We start from the raw sequence: 25,926 nt of genomic DNA, 5'->3' as shown, positions 1-25,926 counted from the left end.
AAGATGCAAGAGGAAGACCCATAAAGGAAGAACTTGTCAATATGTTATGTCATAGCATGAAATGAAAATTAAGTAATGGCAGAGAGACTACAAGTGTCCAAACAGCAATGATGAAATAAACATGGCCCTGTGCTAAGGACAGGGAGTAAGGAGGATGTGGGCTGCCTGCTGAAGTTTGGGTCTGAGTGAGGAGTCCATTGATGAGGGGCAAGTCAAGAAGCCAGAATCAAATTCATAGACACAGAAAGTAGAACAGGGATTGATGGAGATTCGGGTGGAGGGGGGAATGTATATGAGGAATCACTGTTTGATCAGCGAGGAGTTAGTTTATTCTGGAATGATGAAAACAGTTCTGGAATGAGTTATAGTGATGTATGCAGGATAATGTCAATGGTAAATGCCTCTGACTGTACACTTAATGGTTAGAATGGCAAATTTTATAGAATATATATTTTACTACAATTTAAAGAAGAATCCCAAGAATGTTTCACAAGAATTTTTAAACACAGACAGAAGTGAAGAGCAATTTATGTGCCACCGTCAGGTGGAATACGAGGAACAGTAAGGGTGTCCTGTGTGGTTGGAGACTCTGTAGAACCAGTGGCTTCTCAAATACCCATCAAGGATGCCCCCCCATCAGGCCTTCTTCAGCTTCCTGGCCCCACACAGCCACCTGGCCACCATGCCCAGCAGCTTCCCGCAGAGCCACAGGGTGCCCAGGGTGACCACCAGCAGGAACAAGAAGACATCCAGCAGGTATTGCTCATGCCACGGCTGCTGCAGGGCATGGGGCTTGAGGTGGGCCGCACCCCCTGTCTGGAGGATGTGGTCGATCCAGCCCACCAGCCTCTGGGCAGGGGTCAGGGGGTGGGAGCGCCTGATGATGCTGGCGGCCACTGCTGCTGACTTGTACCTGTTGGCAGACACAGAGGTAGGCATTACCTCTGTGGTCATAGAAGTCTTAGAAACCTTGAATCTCACACACACTCATTCCTCCACATGCACAGAAAACTCAGTTTCAAGGAAAAATGTTGGCCTGGTCTTGCCACACTAGCAGGGTCACATTGAGAAGTTCAAACTGGTGCCTTCATGCAAAGATCCATGCCTAGTGCCCAAAGTGCTAAACTATAAAACAGTGAATAAGCTGTAAGGAAAAGTCTCTTCCCAGGAGGCTTATGGCACACTAAAGGAAAAAACACGTATGAATATATGTGATGTAACATACCCCTGACTCGGGGTAGATGTCCTGAAGATGCTAATAAGATATTCCACCCATCCTCATTATCAGATCATTGTGCTGGATGGGAATTTACATAAGACATCATGGGTCCTTCTACCAACTCACTTAACAGAAATTCATCTCAACCTACTTTGTGGCAGGCCCTGTGCTAGGCCCGGTGAGCTCAGGGGAAAAAACAGACACACTTGGCCATCCAAGGGGGCTTACTCTCTACTTTCTAATATGAGGGACCCACAATAAAGCAAAAGCAGAAAGAAATGGGGTAGTTACCTATCCTGAGAAGTGTTAAGAAGAAAAAACAAATTACAATTGAAGGGGGTGAGAGAGGAGTGCATTTAGGACTGTCAGACAAAGACCACTTCTCTGAGGAGAGGACATTGAAGATGAGCCCAATGGTCATGAAGGAACCAGTCCTGAGAGGAGAAGGAAGGATGTTCTAGGGAGCAGCACTGACAAAGGGCCTGAGGCTGGAGAAACAGTGTGGCTTATTGGGGGACAAAAAGGAGACCTCCTGCCTCAGTGAAATTCTACTATAAGCAGCATCAAAATATAACACCTCTCTGAGACCCAGTGTAAATAGGTCAGAGTCTTTGCAATACTTATGGTAGAAAACTGTTCTCAGCATCTAACCTAAACGCCTAGTCTTACTCTCAGAGGAAACAGAACAGGTATTAGTATCATACACATATCATTGTCTGTCCCTAAAGTTTTGCCTTTTTGCAAAAGAGTGCTACACAGTACTCATCGTATTTCATATCTCCTTTTAGTCTCAATGACAAGTTCAGAGAGCTGCATACCTCTTGTCTTCTATGACTTCCTTTATCTTCAGAGCCAATGTCTCTGCCTTGATCTGCTTTAACTGGATAGAGACACCAAACTTCTTGGCTTCTACTCGGACCATGTTTTCAGGATGGTCTCCAAGGACTGGAATCCCCACGATGGGCACACCATGTTGGATGGCCTCCATTATGCTATTCAACCCACCATGGGTGACAAAAAGACGGATGCGTGGGTGAGCTGTTGTAAATCAGGAACAGAGCAGAATATTTCGGCATGAAAACTCTCAGAACACCAGGGAAAGCATCAGGGCAGAGGAAAATACCAAGGGATTTCAAGGTATGGTGGAGAAAATGGATTTACTGATCCAGCTTTGAACACACTCAAGGGTGCATATTCCAAGATAGAAGATTCTGGCCTTGTCTGTGTACAGAGATTCCTCTAAGTCAATCCATCTAAGACTCACAGCCAAGGGAAAGCTGCAGAGAACAGTGTTGAGCAAGGCATATTCCTCCTCCCAACTATCCATCCACCTATCCATCCATCCATTCTTCTCTCTACCCTCTTTCTCTCTTTGCTTTTCTTATGTCTGCTCTCTTTGTGTCTCCTTCTGTCTCTTTTCTGTCTCTCACTCTCCACGTCTCACCCTCTCTCCTTCACTGCCCATTATTTTCCTCTTATTGAAGTCTTAATACTTTTATTGTCATCGCATCTCACCTGGCATTCCTCAAACATACACTCTATGTGCTTTCTCCTCAATTTAATAAGAAATCCTCTAAAGTAGGGTGTGATGGACCACCCATCTCAGTATTTCCAGTTCCCGTGTGCTACTCTACTCTTTTTTAGAGAAAACCAAAACAAGTGTTGATAATGAAGAGTTCATCTCAAACAGTGCCTCTCAACAGGGATGTGCATCAGAATCGATTGGTGTTTCCTTGAAAATCAGAATCCTTTTTAGTCCATGCCTTGTGAAAAAAAAAATGCAGAACACTCTATCTTAAGTTCCCAATATGTTTGTGAGCCTTGGGGTGAATAATCTTGTGCTGAACCTCTGAGGTATTCAGTTGTTGTGGTAGTTAGGATGCTGAAAAAAACTGGCACAAGGACAAAGAAAACCTTGGGGTGTAAGGAACTATTACCAGACAATTGTATGGACCAAATATCTGGCTGACAGATTACTCACCTTGACAGTCAGATATTTTGGCACACCCTTCAGACACCATCAACATCAATTTTTTGAAAGTATGACTATACCTTTTGTAGCATAGGAGAATGTGCTAATATGTGTGTGTGGAAGGGGAGGGTGTCTGTAATGGCACATGGCCTAACAGGTTCTCAAGGGCCCTGGAAAAGCAATGGCAAGAAGACCCCTGATGTGTGTTCTCAAAGTCCACAAACTGTCTCTGGTTGGACTTGGACAACTTTCTTCAGCGCAAATATGTTAGGGTTAAAATAACCTGACAAAACTATCACTTCTGACTGAAAATAGCAGGACTAGAATAGAAAGGAAGAAGCAAACATGGCACTTTTAACTATTTGGGCTGTATATCCTGATTTCCCAGGGACTCCAGTTGACTGCTCCATTCCTGTCTTCTAAACATTACTTTAGCAACCAACCGTCCCTTCTCATGGTGATGGAGTTGCCCCGTGGAGCCCTAAAGAGACCTAAATAGAAAAAGAGAAATAGATCTGGTAAGTCCTTACCTAAGAGGTCATTCTGAGGAAGCCAGTCCACGATTTTCACATTTGCTGCCAATTTGACGTCTTTGGGCCACTTAGAAGGCTTACAGTTCCAAATCACCCCTTGGGAGAGACGAGCAAAGGCACTGTTCATCTCCATGAGAACTTCCTGGGACTGATAGGTGCCCACCATGGAGCCCATGGCCACAAGAACAAAACCAGAGTCTCCAAACTTGCTGATGAAATTCTCAAATTCCTGGAGAGAGGTAAGAAAGGAAAGGATGTGAACAAAGTTGTTCATGAAAACCTAGATGTGAAATGTTTATAAAATCATTTCATAAAATGAAAGTTAACTATTAACAGAATGCACCATCCTGTCAGTACCTAGAGCTCACTGCCTTGAAACTGTACTCATAGGCCTGAGGACAGCTCAGTGCACTCCACAGTGTGCTTATATCCATTGTGTCCAGTGGCCTTGAGGTCATTTTTCTGAGACCTCAGGACACTCCATACCATACAAATACTTTCAATAATCACAAATGGATATGAAGAGAGTCTTAGGAGCCCAGCCAGTATCACAATAGTCCACAATGCACATAGGACACTTAACACATACTTCAGCACCAATATCTAGATTCAGAATATCCATATTACAATGTTTTAAGAAGAGGAAGGCAGAGGTCGTTGAAACTTCTTTTTTTTTTGTTAAGAACATGGCCCCAGAAGCAGGGTCATCCTCATCCCTCATCCTTGACTGTGCAGATACGGCGTTTAGGAGTGTTCCAATGACAGACCAGAGGTGCTATTGCCTAGGTGAGTGCCAGTTGCTGTCCTGGACAAGTAGGGGGCAGTAGGCATTCTGGAGGCTGAGGTAGATGCTGGGGAAATATCTGTCATTTGTCTCCTTCATATGCTTATGAGCCATCTGTTGTCTTCATTGTTGAGAGTTCTGGTAAGGTGTTTGGCCCATTTAAAAAATTTTAATTGATTTTTTTTATTGTTATTATGAGTTTTAAGAGTTCTTTGTATATTTGTATATATGGTTGTATATTTGTGTGTATTACATTTTGAATAATAGTTTTTATCAGGTATACCTATGCAAATATTTACTCTTGGTCTGAGTCTCCTCCTTTTATTCCACAACAGGGATGTTGCAGAACAGAAATTTTTAAAATCAATTTGGCCCACTTCTCAACTCTATCACAGAACATGACTTGGGTTTTATATGTAAAAAGTAATCACCAACCACAAGGTCGTCTGTTTTTTCCTATGTCACCTCATATGAATTTCATACTTTTGCATTTTATATTCAGGTCTGTGACCTACTTTGTGTTAATTTTTTTGAAGACATAGGATCTGTGTCCAATCATTGGAAAGACTATCTTCTTCTCGTGGTATTTCTTAAAGCTTTGTCAAAGATCATTTGGCTACATTTGTGTGGGTCTATGTGTACTCTCTTCTATTACATTGATCTATTTGTTCTTTTGCTTATAGCACACTTTCTTGATTACTTTAGCCATTTCATAAGTCATGGAGATGACTAATGGCAGTTTTCCAACTTAGTTCTTCATCTTCAACATTGTGTTGGCCCTTCAGTGTTTTTGCCTCTCCATGCAAATCTGAGCATCAGCTTATCAATATCCACAATTGATAATTTGCTGTGATTTTCAGTAAGATTGCACGGAATCTATAGATCCAATTGGAGATAACTAACACTTAGCAATATTGAGTCTTCCTACCCATAAATATGGAGTATCTCTCCATTTATTTAGCTCTTTGATTTCTTCCATCAGCATTTTGTAGTTTTCTCCATATAAATCTTGTACATGTTTCGTTAGTAATTATTCCCAAGATTTCATATTTAGTGGTGAAATATAAATAGTAGAGTGGTTTTAATTTCACATCCTCCTGTTCATTGCTGATATATAAGAAAAAGATGGATTTTTTATATTAAACTTGTATGTTTTGATGTTACTATACTTGCTTGCTAGTTCCAGAAATATTTTTCTTGACCTTTCAGATTTTTTAAATAGAACATCATGTCATCTGTGAGCAAGAACAGTTTTAACTCTTCCTGCCTAATCTACATGATTGTTATTCCTTTTTCTTTCTTCTACTAATTTCTTAGGACCTCAAAGATGAGGATGAAAAGCAGTATGAGAGAACTTACTTTCCTGGTACCTGAGAGGTTGTCCTTTCATTTTCTATAAAATGTCCCCTTTAATTAAAAGCTTCTAGAGAAGCTTTTAATTCTGATGAAATCAAATTTACCTATTTTTTCTTTTGTTATTCATTCTTTCAATGTCACATCTACAAATTCATTGCCAAGTCCAAGTCCATGCAATTTAGCCCTTTCTTTTCTTCTAAGAACTTTTTGGCTTTTAGCTCTTTATTTAGGCCATTGATCCATTTTGAGTTGATTTTCGTATATGGTGTGAGGAAGGCGTGGAATATATTCTCTTTCATGGGAATGAATATCCAGTGGTTTCAGCACCATTTGCTGAAGAGACTGTTCTCTCCATTGATTGCTCTTGGCACCCTTGTCACAAATGAATTGGTCACAGATGTGTGTCATCAAACACTGTTCTTTTCATGTTGATTTGGCTATTTGCATTCCATTACATTTCAATGTGAGATGAAGGCTGGCTTTTCCATTTCTGCAAAAAAGAAAAAAAAGTAATAATAAAGCCACTCAAGTGTTGATAAGGCTTACGTAAAACTTGTAGATCACTTTGAGTAGTATTGCTCTCTTAACAATATTAAGTATCACAATTCATGGTCTTGAGATGTCTTTCCATTTATTTAGGTCTTCCTTAATTTCTTTCAGCAAATTTGTAGTGTCCAGTGTATGTGTCTCTCGCCTCCTCAGTTTAATTAGGTGTTGTTGTAAATAGAATAATTTGCTTGGTTTCATTTTCAGATTGTTCATAGCCAGTGTATGAAAACACAAGTTGTATGAATTCATTGGGATTTTCTATATACAAGATTATGTCATATGAATATCAAACCATTTCTACATTGTCCATTCCAATTTGGATGCCTTTTATTTCTTTTTCTTGCCTACTTGCTTTGTGTAGGGTATATTTGAATAGCGGTGATGTAAGCGGGCATCTTAGACTACCGATCTGAAGCAGCAGGATTTCAGTCTATCCCATAGAGTATGATGTTAAAGCTGTCAGTGTTCCATAAATACTCTTTATTGTGTTCAAAAAATACCTCTTTACTCCTAGCTTTCTGACTGTTGTTATCATGAAAGGACATTAGTTTTGTCAAATATTTTTTCTGCATCTCTTGAAATGATTAGCTTTTTTTTAAATCCTCTTCATTCTATAGATGTGTTGCATTATGCTGATTGATTTTGTTACATTAGACATGTTATAAAATACCTTTTATATCCTGTAAAAGGTTTGACATTGGTCTATTTTGTCTGATTTTAACTAGCACATAGCCACCCTAGATGATTCTTAAAGAAGTTCATGATCTAACACCCTAAAAATTAGTTTCATATCCTTTGTCAATCTTCCTTCCTCTGCATTTGTTGACTGTCTCCAGCTTACCTCGTTGTACCATTCTGGCCCTTCTTAACTCCATCCAGCACAACACTATAAAAACTATCATCCCAAAGGACCAGTAAAAACCAGCTTTGTTGTCACTTGACATTTATAAGATCAGTGTAAATCTATAATTTAAAATTGGCAAAGGCAGAGCATGACATCATAATAAGAAGCTGAGTACTCCCAGCTCCCCACAGGAAAAAAAAAAACGACAAAAAAGGCTAAAGACTCACTCAGATAATTTTATACGACTTGGGAAAATAGTCAGTGATATACCGAAACCAAACAGATGCCCATTCAGGAAGAAAAAAACACACACACTCAGAATGGTGAGAATTTCCATGGCAATTTTACTCTTCTGGCCCCACACTCTTCCTGAAGTGGCATGCCATGGTCCAGAGGCAGCAGTGGTAGCCCTGCCTTCTGTAAGAGGAGAAGAAATGAAATAATTTGCAACATTGTAGCCACTCTGTAGGCTCCCAGGTGACAAGTTAAGATCTCACCAGGCTCAGAGCTCTGACTGGATATGGCAATATAGCTCAGATATCAGGTTGGTGGGAGTCTTGCAAGGCAATAGAGGGCACAATGTCATGTAAAATCTGCAGGGATACTGCAGAATTTAGAATCTTGGGGCAAGAGAAACAAAACACCTATGTCCCTGAACAGAATCTGGGTAAGACTCTTTGGGAACTTAAGACATTAAAATTGGCCAAGTATACAGGAAGAATCAGATGAATGAACGCATACACAAAGGTCCAGACAGGAAAAATGCTCAGAAAATACCTAAGGAGACTTTAAGTTGTCTTCCCTGGCTTATCCAAAGTATTAAACATTCCCCACTAACTAGTGAAGGTGTTCTATGGCAGCCTGCAAACACAACTAGAGGTGACTGGGTTTACAAATGCCCACAACTTTCTACAAAAGATCACAAGACATATTTAAAAAAGAGAGAGACTAAAAGCCAAAATGTGTCATTTAAAGGAATGAAATAAATCTCCAGGAACCCTCTTTGAAGAAACAGACATTGGATTTACTAAACAAAGACTTTTAAATTGACCAAATATGCACAAAGAGCTAAAAAAAAAGTGGACAAAGGTCTAAAGGAAATCGGGAAGACAATATATGAACAAATAGAGAATAATAGCAAGAAGAGACAGAACTTATTTTTCAAAAAAAGCAAAAAAAGAAATCAAAACAAAAAATACAATCACTGAATTGAAAAATTCACTAGGGTAGTTCAATGCAGACCAAAACAGACAGAAGAAAGACTTAGTACACTTGAAGACAGGACATCTAAAATGTCAAGTCTAAAGAGAAAAAAGTAGAAAGGGCAAAAAAATGAATAGAGTGTGAGGGACTCACAGGACCCCTTTGTGTAGATTAATATATGCATTATGGAGTTCTCAAGGGAATGAGAGAGGAAAGAATAGGAGGATTGCACCAAGAAATAATGGCACATACAAGATATGATATGCAGACAATCCTAAGTTTCCTCTCTCACACACACAAAAAAATTTGTCATGACGAGTTAAGAAATTTAGGAAAGTAGCAAGAAATAAAATCAGCTCAGAATATCCATTGCATTACATTAATAATGACCATTTCAGGAAGGAGATTGGAAAAACAATTTCATTCACAATACAATCCAAAGAATAAAAAAATAGTTAGGAATAAACTTAACCAAGGAGGTAACTATATTGAACTATGTTGAAAACTGTAAGCCACTGCTGAAGGAAATTAAGAAGACACAAATAAATGGAAACAAATTACAGGCTTCGTGGATTAGAAGACTTAATACTTTAAAGATGTCAGTACTTCCCAAGGTGATCCACAGGTACCATGCATCTCTATCAATAGTGAACAACATTTGCTTCTGGCAGAAATAGTAACCTATCATAAGCTGATGTGGAATTTCAAAAACAATGAGTACCCAAAACAATGTGGAAAAAAGAACAGGGTTGGAGGTCCCACATTCCCTGATACCAGAGTTACTACAAAGCTACAGTAATCAAAATAGTGTAGTATGACAAAAAAGATAGATATGTAGATCAATAAGATAAAATAGAAAGTCCAGAAATACCCCAGGTATATTTGGTCAAATAACTTTTGACAAAGGTTCTAGACCATTCATTAGGTAAAAGACAGTCTTTTTTAGCAAGCGATATTGGAAAACTCGATATCCAATATCGCTTGCAAAAAACTGAAAGTCAACCATTACATTATACCATATGGTAAATCAACTTAAAATGGATGACAGACCTAAAAATCTGAGCTATACACATACGACTCTTAAAAGAAAATAGAGAAAGAAATCTTCATATAATTGTACTGGGTAGTGATTTCTCATAAAACACCAACAGCACAGGCAACAAAATAAAAAATAACTGCATTGGATTGCACCAAAAGAAAAATTTCGTGTATCAAAGGACACCATCAACATAGTGAAAGGGCTCATGCCCTCTCTCTCAAATAAGTATATAAACTTAAAATTAAAAGAAAAGAATGAAATTTTGCAATATATGAAAACATGAACCTTGAGGCCATTATGCTAAGTGACATAAGCCAGGCACAGAAGAGCATGCATTGTAAGATTTCACTTATAGGAAGCATCTACAATAGTCAAATTTATAGAATAAAAAGTGGAAATTGGTTTTCAAGGGTTGGAGGAAAAGTAGAACAGATAGTTCCTATTCAATGGAGGAAGGGTTATAATGTTAAATAAGATCAATAAGATCTGCAAATCTGAGGCACATGGTACCTACACTTAATAATTCATAATGTATTTTCAAAAATTTGATAAGAGGGTAGGTCTCATATTAAGTGTTTTACCAATATAAAATAAAATTTAAAATAGAATAGAATACAATAAAATAGACTAGAGACATAAAAGTAAGTATGTAAAAAAAAAAAGTAGAAATAAAAGTAAACGTGTGTATTCTAGGTGTTTTGCTTGTCCCATCCTACTTCAGTCCCAGTTCCCACTGGCAAGGGAGCCACCAACTCTATGTTTACTGAAGAGCTTTGCATGAAGTCCCTATTGAATGCTAAGGTTTTACTTACTTGTGGTACTGGTTTAACAGGTCTGACCATTAAGCCTCCAATATACACAGTGTTGGGAAGCAGGGGCCTAGCAAATTCAAGGGCAAAGTCAGAGTTAACAAACCATAGCTCTGCTTTCCTTAGAAGATGAGACAAAACTGGTCTAGAGTCTTCTGGGAAATGTTCCTTGATGGTGTTATCAAATGTAGACTGGATTCGCCATTGCCTTAAGAAGAAATCCAAGAACATCAGAAAATTCCTCACTCTGCCCCAGAAGTCCATGCGGTCGGTTAGCAAGGAATGGAATACCGGAACATAAGACACCGGGTTTGGTAGCCCAAGGTCCACACTGCCAAATGGGGAGGGAAGAATTGACACAAATGGCTTCACAAGCTTCTCAGCAATGAGGAAAGAACAGAAGTCAAATGCTTCAACAAATACCAGGTCAAAGTTCTCATTTTTTAAAGAATCCATGATATCACTTCTCCTTAGCAAATCACTGCATTGAATCCCCAATTGTTCCATTAACTTTACAAAGGTGCCAAATGCTTCCCTGTTAAAAAAAAAAAAAAAAAAAAGACAAATATTCACTGAAGAGTTAATTTCACAACACTTAGGAGAAACTTTAGCTCACAGAAAATATCCCAGGTAAGTAAGACCATACCTGGCAGCAGCCCATCTATTTTACCGGTGTCCAATGAATAATCTGCTCTGGTCACTCTGCTCCATGTGTTTCTGCTTCCTAAAACGTTCTCACTTTTTTCCCTCTACTTTCTCTAGCCAATCACACCCACATCAATTCAAGATCCTTCCAATTTGGCAGCCATCTCTGACTGTAGCAGACATCAGAGTTCCATGTCTACTTGACACATTCTGTGATGCTCTCTTTAACTTTCATCTGTATACTGACAGTTCATGAGTGACTATCTTGTTTCCCAGCCTAACTGTGGAAGCAACTTGGCAGCAGAGTCCGTCAATGTTGATAATATAGCCCTTTTTTGTTCTTTAAATTTGGTAGAGTCTGCACTTGAGAGATTGCCTCACACAAGGAACTTTGTGATGCTAATATTAGAATCCCAATTCTAAACTGAACATGAGATTTATATTTTTCTAGCCTATGAAATAAACAAGTTAAAACAAACAAGCTTATTATTACCCTTTCGATTTCATCTTTCCTGGAGTAGTGAAAGAACTTAATACTACACCATGTCAGCCCACTGAAAGCCCACAGGTGAGAGCTCATTAGTAATATGCAGTTGTCCACGTGCACTGTAAACTTCAAGTGACAACAGATGATTAACTGAAATTATTCTCTATTTTTAAATGATTTTACATAATGAATGACTGCTACATAGTGTGGATAAATCAAGAAATGAACTACAAATTGCTCAAAAGAACAGCATTCATCATGTTTGAAATTAAGTTAATCTATTAAAATACAGGAAGGTACTGTGCTCAGCATGCTGCACCATATTTAATAAGTGGGTGCAACATGTCTTCAAAGAAATGAAGTGGGGAAGAAGAGACAAGACATAATAAAAAAATCATGAATAACAACACAAGATGATATATACAATGCTTCAAGAGAGTATTTTAGAACACATCTCTTCTGGATGAAGAATTTGGTCTTCTGGTTTAGGTAAGCAGAAAGGCTTTATGGCAAAAGCCAGATTTTAGGACCACCTTGATGACTGAATAAAATTTTTAAGGAAAAAGGGAAAGGTGGAGTTAGGCCACTATAATTCACCAAGGAAGGCATGAATATTTATCTTTTCCCTCTTCTGTCAAAGGTAAAGAACTTTCTATACATCCCAGATAATCATTAAAATTTTCAGGCTAATGTCACAATGTGTGTCATCAAGGCATTTGGGTTTTTAAATGAGTTAAAAGACAATGGCTCAAAGTAGGAAAAAAATCAATGCTCATAAGCATGTTTCCATTCTTGAGTTTATATGATGAGAGGAAAAGTAAGTATAAAATGGTGGCTTTGATATGCCTACCAACAATCAGATTATGTTGTTTATCCTGCCTTCTATGTTGTGGAGAGTATATACACAAACATTGTAGGTGAAGGGCTGCCAGGAAGATCCAGAAGGAACAATCCCCTGACTATATAGAAATACATTCATGATTTCAGTGGAAAAGGCACACTACACAGACCGAATAATTGGAAGTGAAAAACTCATCTATTCCATCGATCCCTACCCCCTATCATTGATCTCCCCATCCATCCACTCATCCATCCACCCATCCTTTTCTCTTAAACTTACTCTAAGTAGCTATGCATCCAATCATTTATTTACATCACTTTATAAATGGTAAGTCTTTCAATCAGAGAATAAAAGAAATTACCTGCCATGCAAAGCTTCCTTCATATAGGAATCAAAATGTTCCTTTAATTCTTTTTCATGATCCTCAGGTAGAAGCCAACTGATAACTTGGTATGTATTTTCCTTCTTTTCTAAATAAAAAATTTTTAAAAACACCAATAAAATATATCATTAAATCCAACAATGCAGATAATTTTGGCATGATACCATAGTTGCTTTTTTTATCCTAATAATTTTATATATATCTGCATGTTTGCTTTTAGAGGGTTTTTCGGTTTTCTGCCTGCTTTTTCATTTCTTCAGTCATAGGATCTGATACTATTTATTGAGAACATTATAATAATTCAATTACTTTTATTCAACTGAATGAATGATATAGAACTTAAATAAAAGTAAAGTTCTATTTGAAGCTTTCATGTAACGGTATAGATATTCTTCATTTTACAGATGAGAAGACAAACATAAATGGAGTGTCAGATAATTCATCACGGTTGCACATATAGTAAGTGCTACGCTTTGTATTTAAATACAGATTTAATTTTATCCCAGCTCCCCAGTCCTTTGTTTTTTAGGAAAAAGAGATATTTTTTTATTACGTACAGGTGACACATGCAAAGGTTTTTCATTCAACCAAAAATATGGCAAAGGCTAAGTTAACAAGAGTAGTCCTCTGCCGTCCTACTTACCATTCCGACATTTCCCCCATAACTCATGTGTACTAAAGAGTCTGGCACCATTTTTGAGGTTGGATTGTTGACAGCTTTCAAACTCCATTTCCTCCTTAACTTTCTGGGACATATCTTGGAAAAATGAGGAGAAAGCCTCAACATGACCTCCCTCGTGTGACCAAGATTTTCAGCCAAGCAAGCCAGACCCCATGAGGGGAACCTGCATCTCCATCCCACTCAGAGGCTTCCATAATTGGCATTTAGAAACAAAAGGATGGGTTTAGCCTTTGAGTGGCCCTGGTCATGTGTCTCACACAAACCTATCTTCTGTGTCAGAATCCACTTTGTTTCTGGATTCCAGCATGAACCGTGTGATTGACACTAGGCTAGGTAGAACCGCATGACCAATGGTTGTACATCTCAAGGACTGCCCCCATTATAAACAGTGCTCTGAGTTAAGACTGATTCCAGTTTACAAGCCCACTGAACGGTGTGAGGAGGATAGCACCATGCCATCTGATGTACTCCACACCTGTAAAAGGAGAAGGTGCTCTAGAACCTGAGAAAATGCCTTTGCTACTGTTGCTCATGATATCTCTGTAGCTCAAAGAAAACCTTGATTAACACAGTAATAGGGAAACACTGATGACACCCTCATGGGGTTAATTCAAGGGTTAATTCAAACTCAGCTTAATCTCAGTTCTCTAAAATCACCAGCAGGAAGGCCCTTAGCTTTGGTGATGCTAATTAGGACATTTGGAGGAAGAACTTATAAATATGAGCAGGTTAAAAGGCATACCCTCCCCCAAAGTATATATAATGACAATGAAAGGAATGGCAAAAAATGGGAAATGTCAGCGTGGGAGAGTCAGGAAAGAAATTAAAACAGAGGTCTCAGTTTTGACATATGTGGCAACTAACATTACTTTTAAAAAAATTATAACAGAGCAAGGACACAGATTGGCTTTTGTGACTTACATCAGAGGTTCTACATTACTTTTAACATTGGATGAGATCCCCCCAATGACCAACTTTAATCGTCTTAGTCAATACTGGGGAAAATAACAGATATATCATGAGAGCTCACCAAAATTTATCAAAGTACCTCTATACTGTTAGGAGGTAGCAAATATTAGATAGAGCACAGTGGTGCATGCCCTGTCTTAACTACTGGGATTAAATATCCCATAGCCATAACAGCCATTGGTTGTTATCTCACAGTAGCTATGGTTGCTCCTATATAAGAAGTCATAAAATTAATGTTTTAGTACTAACACCATGACGAAAGGGAACTCATTGGATCTGCCCAACATATTAAAAGTTTTAATACAACAAAGTAGAGTTTTAATAGAGTGCCTTCAAGGATTCAATCCCTTTTTGTAAAGGATCCATTAACGAAGAAGTGATTATCCCCACTAGTTCTCCATTTAATAGCCTAACTTGACTATTCTTAACCCTGAATGAATGGAGCCTCTCAGTGGATTACTGTGATCATATTATGGCCTCCATTTCCAATCTTACTGAAATTACTGACTATATCTAAGACTAATAAATTCTTTACAGTCATAGCTTTGGTAATACATTCTGTTTAATTCCTATTTCAACAAGCTCTCAGCTCTAGTGTCTCTTCACCTTCACCTTTGAAGGGTACAAGTAACTTGTAACTTGGCTTCTCATGGACTACCTCAACAGCCCTACTCGCTAGTTTTGCTGGCAAGATCTTTCACCACATTTAACTTTCTCCAGAAGCACATGTATGACAGTACTTTGAGGACAACCTCCTTTTGCAGAGATTTGTGGAGCCCATTCAGTCAAGACACAAACACACACACAGCAACTCACATAGAGGGATGTGCTGCTGCCCTACACAAAGCACAAGCCATGGCACCTCAGTTCAATTCCTGGGACAAATTGCTTGTTGAGTGGAAGGCCTTTCCATCCCTGACACTGTCAAGACACACCTATTACGGCTCCATTTCCAGCATGAGAGTATAAGGAGCTTTCCTGGACATACTTTGAAAACAGCAAATGGTGAAAAATTCATACACACACACACACACACACACACACACACACACACACACACACCTCCTGATGTAGACAACAATTCCACTGACAGAATTTGTCTGAAATAACTATTTGGGAAATCTGCAGCCAATTGATGGTTTCCACCAACCAGAGGAAGTCTTTAACTGTAAATTGCAGATAATTTTAGTCAATTTCAGCTTTTTTCCACAGTAGCAGCTACCCATCCCCCAGCCCTCAGTCTCCAGCAGGAAGCTGTATGCATTGTTTATAGAGCAGCTTGTACACAGGTTTCAAGAGCCTGAGTGGGCAAAAAAAAATCACCTTGTCCAAATATCAAGTATCTGTGCTCTGATTGCTGATTGCTGCTCTGGTCGCAGAGATGCAGACAAAGAAGTAGGCAGCAAGGTTTCTGCATCATGCTCTATTATTGCAGCCACTTCCCTCTCTGGCTCAATTGACTTCCAGGGGTCTTAAAAGATTGATGCCCTCCTTTCCCCCTCATTTTCTCAATTTACCCATTTGAAAGGGAACCATTAAAAGCTGGGACATTGTAAAACAGCTACACATACCAGGAAAACTTGAAAGTGTCCATTCATGCCCAGGAAAAGGCTCAGAAAAGACAGTGAACAGTAAAATTTACACCTCGGTTTGATCATCAACACAATAGCAGCATAAAACAATTTTAAAACATAAATAAACAAACAAAATTAATAACAAAAATCTGCAAAGAGAAGGGAGGAGAGGTTCATCTCCAGATTTACACATTGTTATCTTCAAATGTTCCGTTTTCAACAAAAAACACAAGACACACCAAGACACAGGAAACTAATGCTTCATCCAAAGAAAGTTATAGATGAACAGAAACTGTCCCTAAGAATTACTTTATGTCAGATGTATTACACAATGTCTTTAAAATAACTGCCTTAAATTTCTCAGAGAATTAAGGGAAGATGTGGAGAAGGTCAAGGAAAAAGTGTTTGTAAAATGTCACTGAAAGAAAGGTAGGTGGGGTGTCTGAGTGGCTCAGTCAGTTAAGTATCCAGTTTTCCATTTCAGCTCAGGTCATGATCTCATGGTTTGTGAGATCAAGCTCCACATCAGGCTCTGGGCTAGCAGCAAGGAGCCTGCTTGGGATTCTCTCTCTCCCTCTCTCTCTCTGCCCCTCTCCAGCTCACGCTCACTCTTTCTCTCTCAAAATAAACTAATAAACATTTTAATTTTTTTAATAAAGGAATATAAAATCTAAAGAAACCAAAAACAAATTCTAGGACTGAAAAATACAATAAATGAAATGAAAATGTCACTAGAGGGATTCAAAGGCAGAATTGAGCAAGCAAAAAAACCATCAAGCATTATCAGTGAACCTCAAGAGAAGACAGTAGAAATGATCAAGTCTGAGGAACAGAAAGTTAAACAATTTAAGAAAAGGGAACACAGTCTAAGGGTCCAACACATGCCCTGTGGATGCTCAGGAGAAGAGAGAAAGAAAGGCATAGAGACAATATATGAAGCAATAGTGGCTGAAAACCTCCCAATTGGGTGAAAGATTTTAAATTTTTTTTTCAATGTTTATTTATTTTTGGGACAGAGAGAGACAGAGCATGAACGGGGGAGGGGCAGAGAGAGAGGGAGACACAGAATCGGAAACAGGCTCCAGGCTCTGAGCCATCAGCCCAGAGCCCGACGCGGGGCTCGAACTCACTGACCGCGAGATCGTGACCTGGCTGAAGTCGGACGCTTAACCGACTGCGCCACCCAGGTGCCCCGGATGAAAGATTTTAATATAAACATCCAGGAAGCTCATCCAACTCCAAGTAAAATGAACTCAGACACCCACATCAGGACACATTATATCAAAATACAGAAAGAGAAAGAGGAAATATTAAAAGGAGCAAGAGAAAAGTGACTCATCGCATACAAGTGATTGTCAGTGAGATTATCAATAGACTTCCAATCAAAAATTTTAGAGGCAAAAAAAAAAAAGTTCGAGACCAGAAGGCAGTGGCCCAATATATTCAAAATGCTAAAAAAAAAAAAAAAAGAAGGAAGAAGAAGAAGAAGAAGAAGAAGAAGAAGAAGAAGAAGAAGAAAAGAAAAGAAATAAGAAAGAAAGGGAAAAAAAAGAATTGTCAACAAAAAATTCTACATCAGGCAACTCTGTCAATCAAAGATCAAGGAAAATTAAGACAATCCCAGATAAACAAAACTAAGGGTGTTTGTTACCACTAGAACTGCCCTGGGAGTAATGCACAAGGCACTTCTTCAGGGAAGAATGAAAGGACGCCAGAAAGTAACTTAAAGGTATATGAAAAAATAAAGATTTTTAAAGAGGTAAAAGAATGGGCATTATAAAAGCTACTGTTATTGTAACAATGGCTCTAACTACCTTGTTGTTTTCAATATGATTTAAGAGGCTAGTATATTAAAAAAATTATTTGTTTAGGGGCATCTGGATGGCTCAGTCAGTTAAGCATCTGACTTCGGCCAAGGTCATAATCTCATGGTTCGTGAGTTCATGCCCCACATCGGGCTCTGTGCTGACAGCTCAGAGCCAGGAGCCTGCTTCAGATTCTGTGCTCATGCTCTGTCTCTCTCTCATTCTCTCAAAAATAAATAAACATTAAAAAAAATTATTTGTTTAAAAGCTACTATCATTATTTGAAATTAGTAACTCCACTCAAATTTTCTAAAAAATTTAACATACTAGGGCATTTAAATTAACAATAATTTATGTTTAGGAGCACATGATGTATAAAAATGTAATTTTGTGACATCAACTAACCAAAGAGTTGGGGATAAAGCCATCTAGGAACACTAGGAACAAAATATTTCTATGTTATTGAATTAGTATAAACTAAACACTGGGAATACAGGGAAGATGGTGGCGTAGGAGGATGCTGGGCTCACCGTGCATCCTGCTGATCACTTAGATTCCACCTACACCTGCCTAACTAACCCAGAAAACCACCAGAAGACTAGCAGAATGGAGTCTCTGGAGCAAAGCGCAGACGAGAGGCCCACGGAAGAGGGTAGGAAGGGCAGCGAGGTGGTGCGCGCTGCACAGACTGGCGGGAGGGAGCCGGGGCAGAGGGGCGGCCCGCTGGCCAAGCAGAGCCCCCGAGTCTGGCTGGCAAAAGCGGAGGGGCCAGATGGAGTGTGTTCCGACAGCAAGCGCGACTTAGCATCTGGGAGGTCATAAGTTAACAGCTCTGCTTGGAAAGCGGGAAGGCTGGAGGACAAAGGGAGGGAGAGTTGCTGAGCCCCGGGATGGGATGACAGAGCTGTTTGGCGGGGAACAAAGGTGCTTGCCAGCGCCATCTCCCTCGCCCATCCCCAGCCAAAATCCCAAAGGGAACCAGTTCCTGCCAGGGAACTTGCTTGCTCCACCCAAACACCTAAGGCTGTGCTTATGCGGAGCCACCCCTCCGGCAGCTTCAGGGCCCCTCCTGAAGCGGATCACCTAAGGAGAAGCAAGCTAAGCCTGCCCCTCCTGCCCCCGTGCACCTTCCCTACCCACCCCAGCTAATACCCCAGATCCCCAGCACCACAAGCCTGGCAGTGTGCAAGTAGCCCAGACAGGCCACACAACCCCACAGTGGATCCTGCCCCTAGGAGAGGGGAAGAGTGGGCACACACCAGTCTGACTGTGGCCCCAGCGGTGGGCTGGGGACAGACATCAGGTCTGACTGCGGCTCCACCCACCAACTCCAGATATACACCACAACACAGGGGAAGTGCCCTGCAGGTCCGCACCACTCCAGGGACTATCCAAAATGACCAAACGGAAGAATTCCCCTCAGAAGAATCTCCAGGAAATAACAACAGCTAATGAACTGATCAAAAAGGATTTAAATAATATAACAGAAAGTGAATTTAGAATAATAGTCATAAAATTAATCGCTGGGCTTGAAAACAGTATAGAGGACAGCAGAGAATCTCTTGCTACAGAGATCAAGGGACTAAGGAACAGTCAGGAGGAGCTGAAAAACGCTTTAAACAAAATGCAAACCAAAATGGAAACGACGACGGCTCGGATTGAAGAGGCAGAGGAGAGAATAGGTGAACTAGAAGATAAAGTTATGGAAAAAGCTGAGAAAAAGAGAGATAAAAAAATCCAGGAGTATGAGGGGAAAATTAGAGAACTAAGTGATACCCTAAAAAGAAATAATATACACATAATTGGTATCCCAGAGGAGGAAGAGAGGGGGAAAGGTGCAGGAGGGGTACTTGAAGAAATAATAGCTGAGAACTTCCCTGAAATGGGGAAGAAAAAAGGCATTGAAATCCAAGAGGCACAGAGAACTCCCTTCAGAGGTAACTTGAATCAATCTTCTGCACGATGTATCATAGTGAAACTGGCAAAATACAAGGATAAAGAGAAAACTCTGAAAGCAGCTAGGGACAAACGTGCTCTAACATATAAAGGGAGACCTATAAGACTCGTGACCGATCTCTCTACTGAAACTTGGCAGGCCAGAAAGGAAAGGCAGAAGATCTTCAATGTGATGAGCAGAAAAAATATGCAGCCGAGAATCCTTTATCCAGCAAGTCTGTCATTTAGAATAGAAGGAGAGATAAAGGTCTTCCCAAACAAACAAAAACTGAAGGAATTCGTCACCACTAAACCAGCCCTACAAGAGATCCTAAGGGGGATCCTGTGAGACAAAGTACCAGAGACATCGCTACAAGCACGGAACCTACAGACATCACAATGACTCTAAACCCATATCTTCCAATAATAACACTGAATGTAAATGGACTAAATGCGCCAACCAAAAGACATAGGGTATCAGAATGGATACAAAAACAAGACCCATATATTTGCTGTCTACAAGAGACTCATTTTAGACCTGAGGACACCTTTAGATTGAGAGTAAGGGGATGGAGAACTATTTATCATGCTACTAGAAGCCAAAAGAAAGCTGGAGTAGCCACACTTATATCAGACAAAGTAGACTTTAAATTAAAGGCTGTAACAAGAGATGAAGAAGGGCATTATATAATAATCACAGGGTCTATCTATCAGGAAGAGCTAACAATTATAAATGTCTATGCGCCGAATACCGGAGCCCCCAAATATATAAAACAATTACTCACAAACATAAGCAACCTTATTGATAAGAATGTGGTAATTGCAAGGGACTTTAACACTCCACTTACAGAAATGCATAGATGATCTAGACACACAGTCAATAAAGAAACAAGGACCCTTAATGATGCATTGGATCAGATGGACTTGACAGATATATTTAGAACTCTGCATCCCAAAGCAACAGAATATACTTTCTTCTCAAGTGCACATGGAACATTCTCCAAGATAGATCACATACTGGGTCACAAAACAGCCCTTCATATACTTCATAAGTATACAAGAATTGAAATCATACCATGCATACTTTCAGACCACAATGCTATGAAGCTTGAAATCAACCACAGGAAAAAGTCTGGAAAACCTCCAAAAGCATGGAGGTTAAAGAACACCCTACTAAAGAATGAGTGGGTCAACCGGGCAATTAGAGAAGAGATTAAAAAATATATGGAAACAAACGAAAATGAAAATACAACAATTCAGACGCTTTGGGATGCAGCGAAGGCAGTCCTGAGAGGAAAATACATTGCAATCCAGGCCTATCTCAAGAAACAAGAAAAATCCCAAATACAAAATCTAACAGCACACCGAAAGGAAATAGAGCAGAACAGCAAAGACAGCCTAAACCCAGCAGAAGAAGAGAAATCATAAAGATCAGAGCAGAAATAAACAATATAGAATCTAAAAAACTGTAGAGCAGATCAACGAAACCAAGAGTTGGTTGTTTGAAAAAATAAACAAAATTGATAAACCTCTAGCCAGGCTTCTCAAAAATAAAAGGGAGAGGACCCAAATAGATAAAATCATGAATGAAAATGGAATTATTACAACCAATCCCTCAGAGATACAAGCAATTATCAGGGAATACTATGAAAAACTATATGCCAACACACTGGACAACCTGGAAGCAATGGACAAATTCCTAAACACCCACACCCTTCCAAAACTCAGTCCGGAGGAAATAGAAAGCTTGAACAGACCCATAACCAGCAAAGAAATTGAATCAGGCATCAAAAATCTCCCAACAAATAAGAGTCCAGGACCAGATGTCTTCCTTGGGGAGTTCTACCAGGCGTTTAAAGCAGAGATAATACCTATCCTTCTCAAGCTATTCCAAAAAATAGAAAGGGAAGGAAAACTTCCAGACTCATTCTGTGAAGCCAGTATTACTTTGGTTCCTAAACCAGACAGAGACCCAGTAAAAAAAGAGAACTACAGGCCAATATCCCTGATGAATATTGATGCAAAAATTCTCAATAAGATACTAGCAAATCGAATTCAACAGCATATAAAAAGAATTATTCACCATGATCAAGTGGGATTCATTCCTGGGATGCAGGGCTGGTTCAACATTCGCAAATCAATCAACATGATACATCACATTAATAAAAGTAAAGATAAGAACCATATGATCCTGTCAATCGATGCAGAAAAGGCAGTTGACAAAATTCAGCACCCTTTCTTAATAAAAACCCTCGAGAAAGTCAGGATAGAAGGAACATACTTAAAGATCATGAAAGCCATTTGTGAAAAGCCCACAGCTAACATCATCCTCAATGGGGAAAAACTGAGAGCTTTTTCCCTGAGATCAGGAACATGACAGGGATGTCCACTCTCACCGCTGTTGTTTAACATAGTGTTGGAAGTGCTAGCATCAGCAATCAGACAACAAAAGGAAATCAAAGGCATCAAAATTGGCAAAGATGAAGTCAAGCTTTCGCTTTTTGCAGATGACATAATACTATACATGGAAAATCCGATAGACTCCACCAAAAGTCTGCTAGAACTGATACATGAATTCAGCAAAGTTGCAGGATACAAAATCAATGTACAGAAATCAGTTGCATTCTTATACACTAACAATGAAGCAACAGAAAGACAAATAAAGAAACTGATCCCATTCACAATTGCACCAAGAAGCATAAAATACCTAGGGATAAATCTAACCAAAGATGTACACGATCTGTATGCTGAAAACTATAGAAAGCTTATGAAGGAAATTGAAGAAGATATAAAGAAATGGAAAGACATTCCCTGCTCATGGATTGGAAGAATAAATATTGTCAAAATGTCAATACTACCCAAAGCTATCTACACATTCAATGCAATCCCAATCAAAATTGCACCAGCATTCTTCTCAAAACTAGAACAAGCAATCTTAAAATTCATATGGAACCACAAAAGGCCCCGAATAGCCAAAGTAATTTTGAAGAAAAAGACCAAAGCAGGAGGATCACAATCCCAGACTTTAGCCTCGACTACAAAGCTGTAATCATCAAGACAGCATGGTATTGGCACAAAAACAGACACATAGACCAATGGAATAGAATAGAAATCCCAGAACTAGACCCACAAACGTATGGCCAACTAATCTTTGACAAAGCAGGAAAGAACATCCAATGGAAAAAAGACAGTCTCTTTAACAAATGGTGCTGGGAGAACTGGACAGCAACATGCAGAAGATTGAAACTAGACCACTTTCTCACACCATTCACAAAAATAAACTCAAAATGGATAAAGGACCTGAATGTGAGACAGGAAACCATCAAAACCCTAGAGGAGAAAGCAGGAAAAGACCTCTCTGACCTCAGCCGTAGCAATTTCTTACTTGACACATCCCCAAAGGCAAAGGAATTAAAAGCAAAAATGAACTACTGGGACCTTATGAAGATAAAAAGCTTCTGTACAGCAAAGGAAACAACCAACAAAACTAAAAGGCAACCTACGGAATGGGAAAAGATTTATTGTCAAATAAATTTGACAAATTGTCAAAACAATTTATTTTTCAATAAATTTCATATATTGAAAAAAACAAAACAAACAAACAAACAAAAGACATTGTATATCCTTTACTGGGATAGATAAATTTAATAATTACCAGAAAAAACTTACTTAGGATTAAATAATCTCCTCCATAAAGAAGCATGGTGACATTATGACCATGATCTTGAAGAATCTGAGATACCCGGTCCAGCAGTAGATAATGGCTTCCACCTAGGAATAATACAAAATTTTATTTTTGTGAAGGTGAGAACAGAGGGTCTGAAATTGATGTGGGGGAATGGAGATCCAGGATAAGGTAGCAGAGAATTGGTGGTCAGTAGAAGATGAGTTATTTTAGTCCTTTGGTTTCATTTTGGGTAAACCCCAGACCAGATACCCTCCTTCTTTCTGACCAAGTCTTAATTTGTAGCAATCTTATATGAAAGATTCCTTTTTGCACTTCCAGATCTCCATGCCAGTGAGATGACCTTCTCTATGCTTAAGCCTAAAAGAGTTCCCAATCCTAGGCACATGCTGCAATTTAGGCTGCCTTTATGGAGGTACTGTGTCCTTTAGGAAAGGAAATTTGTGGAAAATTTTGGCACAAGACTATGTATGTGAGAATAATGGGTTTCTAAAGGACAGTCAATCAAAGCTATTTCTGGAATCCTTCTGTCTGGAAATTTATGTTAACATGGAAGCCAGAAACATGGGAACATGAATATCAGTCCAAGCCACAGAAGCAGAAGTGGATAGAGCCACTGCTCAGAGCCAAGATTCTTCAGATTCAAATATATTTGGCAGGATGTTCCTCAGTTGGGTCCTGCATTTTACTAAACATCAAATTTAAAGCATTCAGGATAACTGTGGACCCTTTGGGTAGAACTGTAGATTCCTGTATGTATATAAAACTGGGACATCACCCAACATAGGAAAATCCTGGGATCCTAAGGAAATAGAAGTGTGATTCTCTGTGGAGGTGCAGATTATCACACCAATGTCTAAAACCATGTAATATCATGGAGCACTTTGCTTGAATCTATGGGTCAAGGAGTAGAATTTGCCTATGTTGGAAAGTGGGGGTTGTTTGGAAGACAATGATCTCATGATGATTGGGTCAGGACAGATGAATGTAGGACTACAGTAATGGTGTATATCTGTGGAAATCATTCTAATTTTTTATATCTATACTTGTGTTGCCTGATGTAACACAGATTACATAAAAGCACAAACCCTACACCCTTAGATGCCTTCTCTGGCTCACCTTTAACCCCTGTAAGAAATGGATGCAGGGGAGAAGGCTTCCTGCACAGGCAGCCATTCCTGAGCACCAAGGTGATCCCAGTGCATTCTGGGGCAGAGGCAGGGTTTCCAACACCTCCAAACCACACCTGCCCCCTCTCAGAGTCCAGAGGACATGCAATTTCAAGAGGTGGGGCAATTCTTTTTTTCTGTTGCCTTTAACTATCATTAAAAATAGATTTAAAATGGAAAACAGAGTTTTTTCAATACTTATTTTTAGGAATCCCCACTGTACAGCATAGAGTCTGGGGAAGAGGACAGGTTTGAGGTAAGAAACAGTAGGTTAAGTCCAGGTGTGTGACATCAGGGAGGTCTGGTGTGCTCTTGCAAAAGGCCCCTCATTTCCCTGACCCTTAGGTTCCCTGTCAGGAAATAAAAGGGAGATGCCCAATTAGATGACCTCAATGGTTTCTTCTAGCCCACGATCCCCAGATTCTTGGGGATCTAAAAGTGACCCCAGGAGCCCCGTATCCTGTCAGAATGGATCAAAAAAAAATATCTTGGGGGAACTCCATTTTATGATGCCTCTTTATCCTGATAAACGTTCCTGTTCCGTTTCTGTTCCCTTTGCAGCAAAAGTAAAGGCATTAAAACTGGGTTCACACAGAATTAACTGTTTCACTGTTCTTCAAAACCTTCTAGCAGCAAGGGCAAAAGAGAGACCTGTTCCCAATTGATTTTCTCTGCCCAGTTTCCAGGTTTCCTATTAATGAAACAGGCCCCGTTTGTGCTGCTACCCCCAGGAGTCCCTTTCCTTGGCCTGCAAGAGCCTGAAAGTGACCTCACCTTCCATTTTCTATTGGTAACTACAGCACCCTCAGACTTTTAAGGTGTGCCTCTGAAAATCCCGGCTGCACCCAGGAGTACGCAGCTCAAGGTCTCCAGGTCAGCATTGGATCGAAATTCTGGCCCCAGCAATGCAGAATAGGACACACCTCCAGAAAAGGTAAAAAAGAGGAAAGAAAACCATTGCTTTTTCCAAAACTAGCTTCCCCACACCAGCAGTGGGGACCCCTCTGTGAACCCCCTGCCTTTCCACCTCTCCCTCCTCTATCCTGGGATCCAAACAAGCTCTGGAAAACCACAAAGAATGACCTATGAAGCAGGGCTAGATTGAGCATCTGGGATGCGCCTGTGTCTGATTCTGTTGCCAGCACTCACCCAGTGAGGATACAGTCAGAATTTTGGCGGCCTCTGGGATCAGGAACCCAGACAGAAGAAAGCCAGCTAGCAGCAGCGCCCGCTGGCCTGTCATGCTCCCTCCTGTACCAGCTGCAGATTCCAGCCTTGTGCCTAGAGCCCTGTGCTCTGCTTCTCTGAGTCCCTCACGGCGACCTGTATGCCTTGGGGACAAGCTTTGCACTGGCAGCCAAGGAAATGCTCTGGTAGAAGCTTGGGAAGAGGTGAGGGATGGGTTCTGTCTGTTTTCTTTTCTGTTTATAGCTTCTGGCCTTTC

At 39.8% G+C, this 25,926-nt stretch overlaps 1 protein-coding gene across 1 annotated transcript; it reads right to left on the bottom strand.

Annotated features, from left to right (window-relative positions):
* Positions 1–419: 419 nt before the first annotated feature.
* On the bottom strand, positions 420–25,908 carry LOC115524742 (UDP-glucuronosyltransferase 3A1-like). The gene is made up of 7 exons (XM_030331349.1): positions 25,632–25,908; positions 23,298–23,399; positions 12,643–12,751; positions 10,312–10,843; positions 3,722–3,953; positions 2,038–2,257; positions 420–913 (listed from the first exon to the last, which is right to left on the bottom strand). The coding sequence occupies exons 1-7, from the start codon at positions 25,723–25,725 to the stop codon at positions 637–639; spliced, it is 1,566 nt and encodes a 521-aa protein (XP_030187209.1). The 5' UTR covers positions 25,726–25,908; the 3' UTR covers positions 420–636.
* Positions 25,909–25,926: the final 18 nt, after the last annotated feature.

This window comes from Lynx canadensis, chromosome A1 (genome assembly GCF_007474595.2).
Source record: "Lynx canadensis isolate LIC74 chromosome A1, mLynCan4.pri.v2, whole genome shotgun sequence".
NCBI lineage: Eukaryota > Metazoa > Chordata > Mammalia > Carnivora > Felidae > Lynx > Lynx canadensis.
This window is presented reverse-complemented; position numbering and strand designations above follow the sequence as displayed.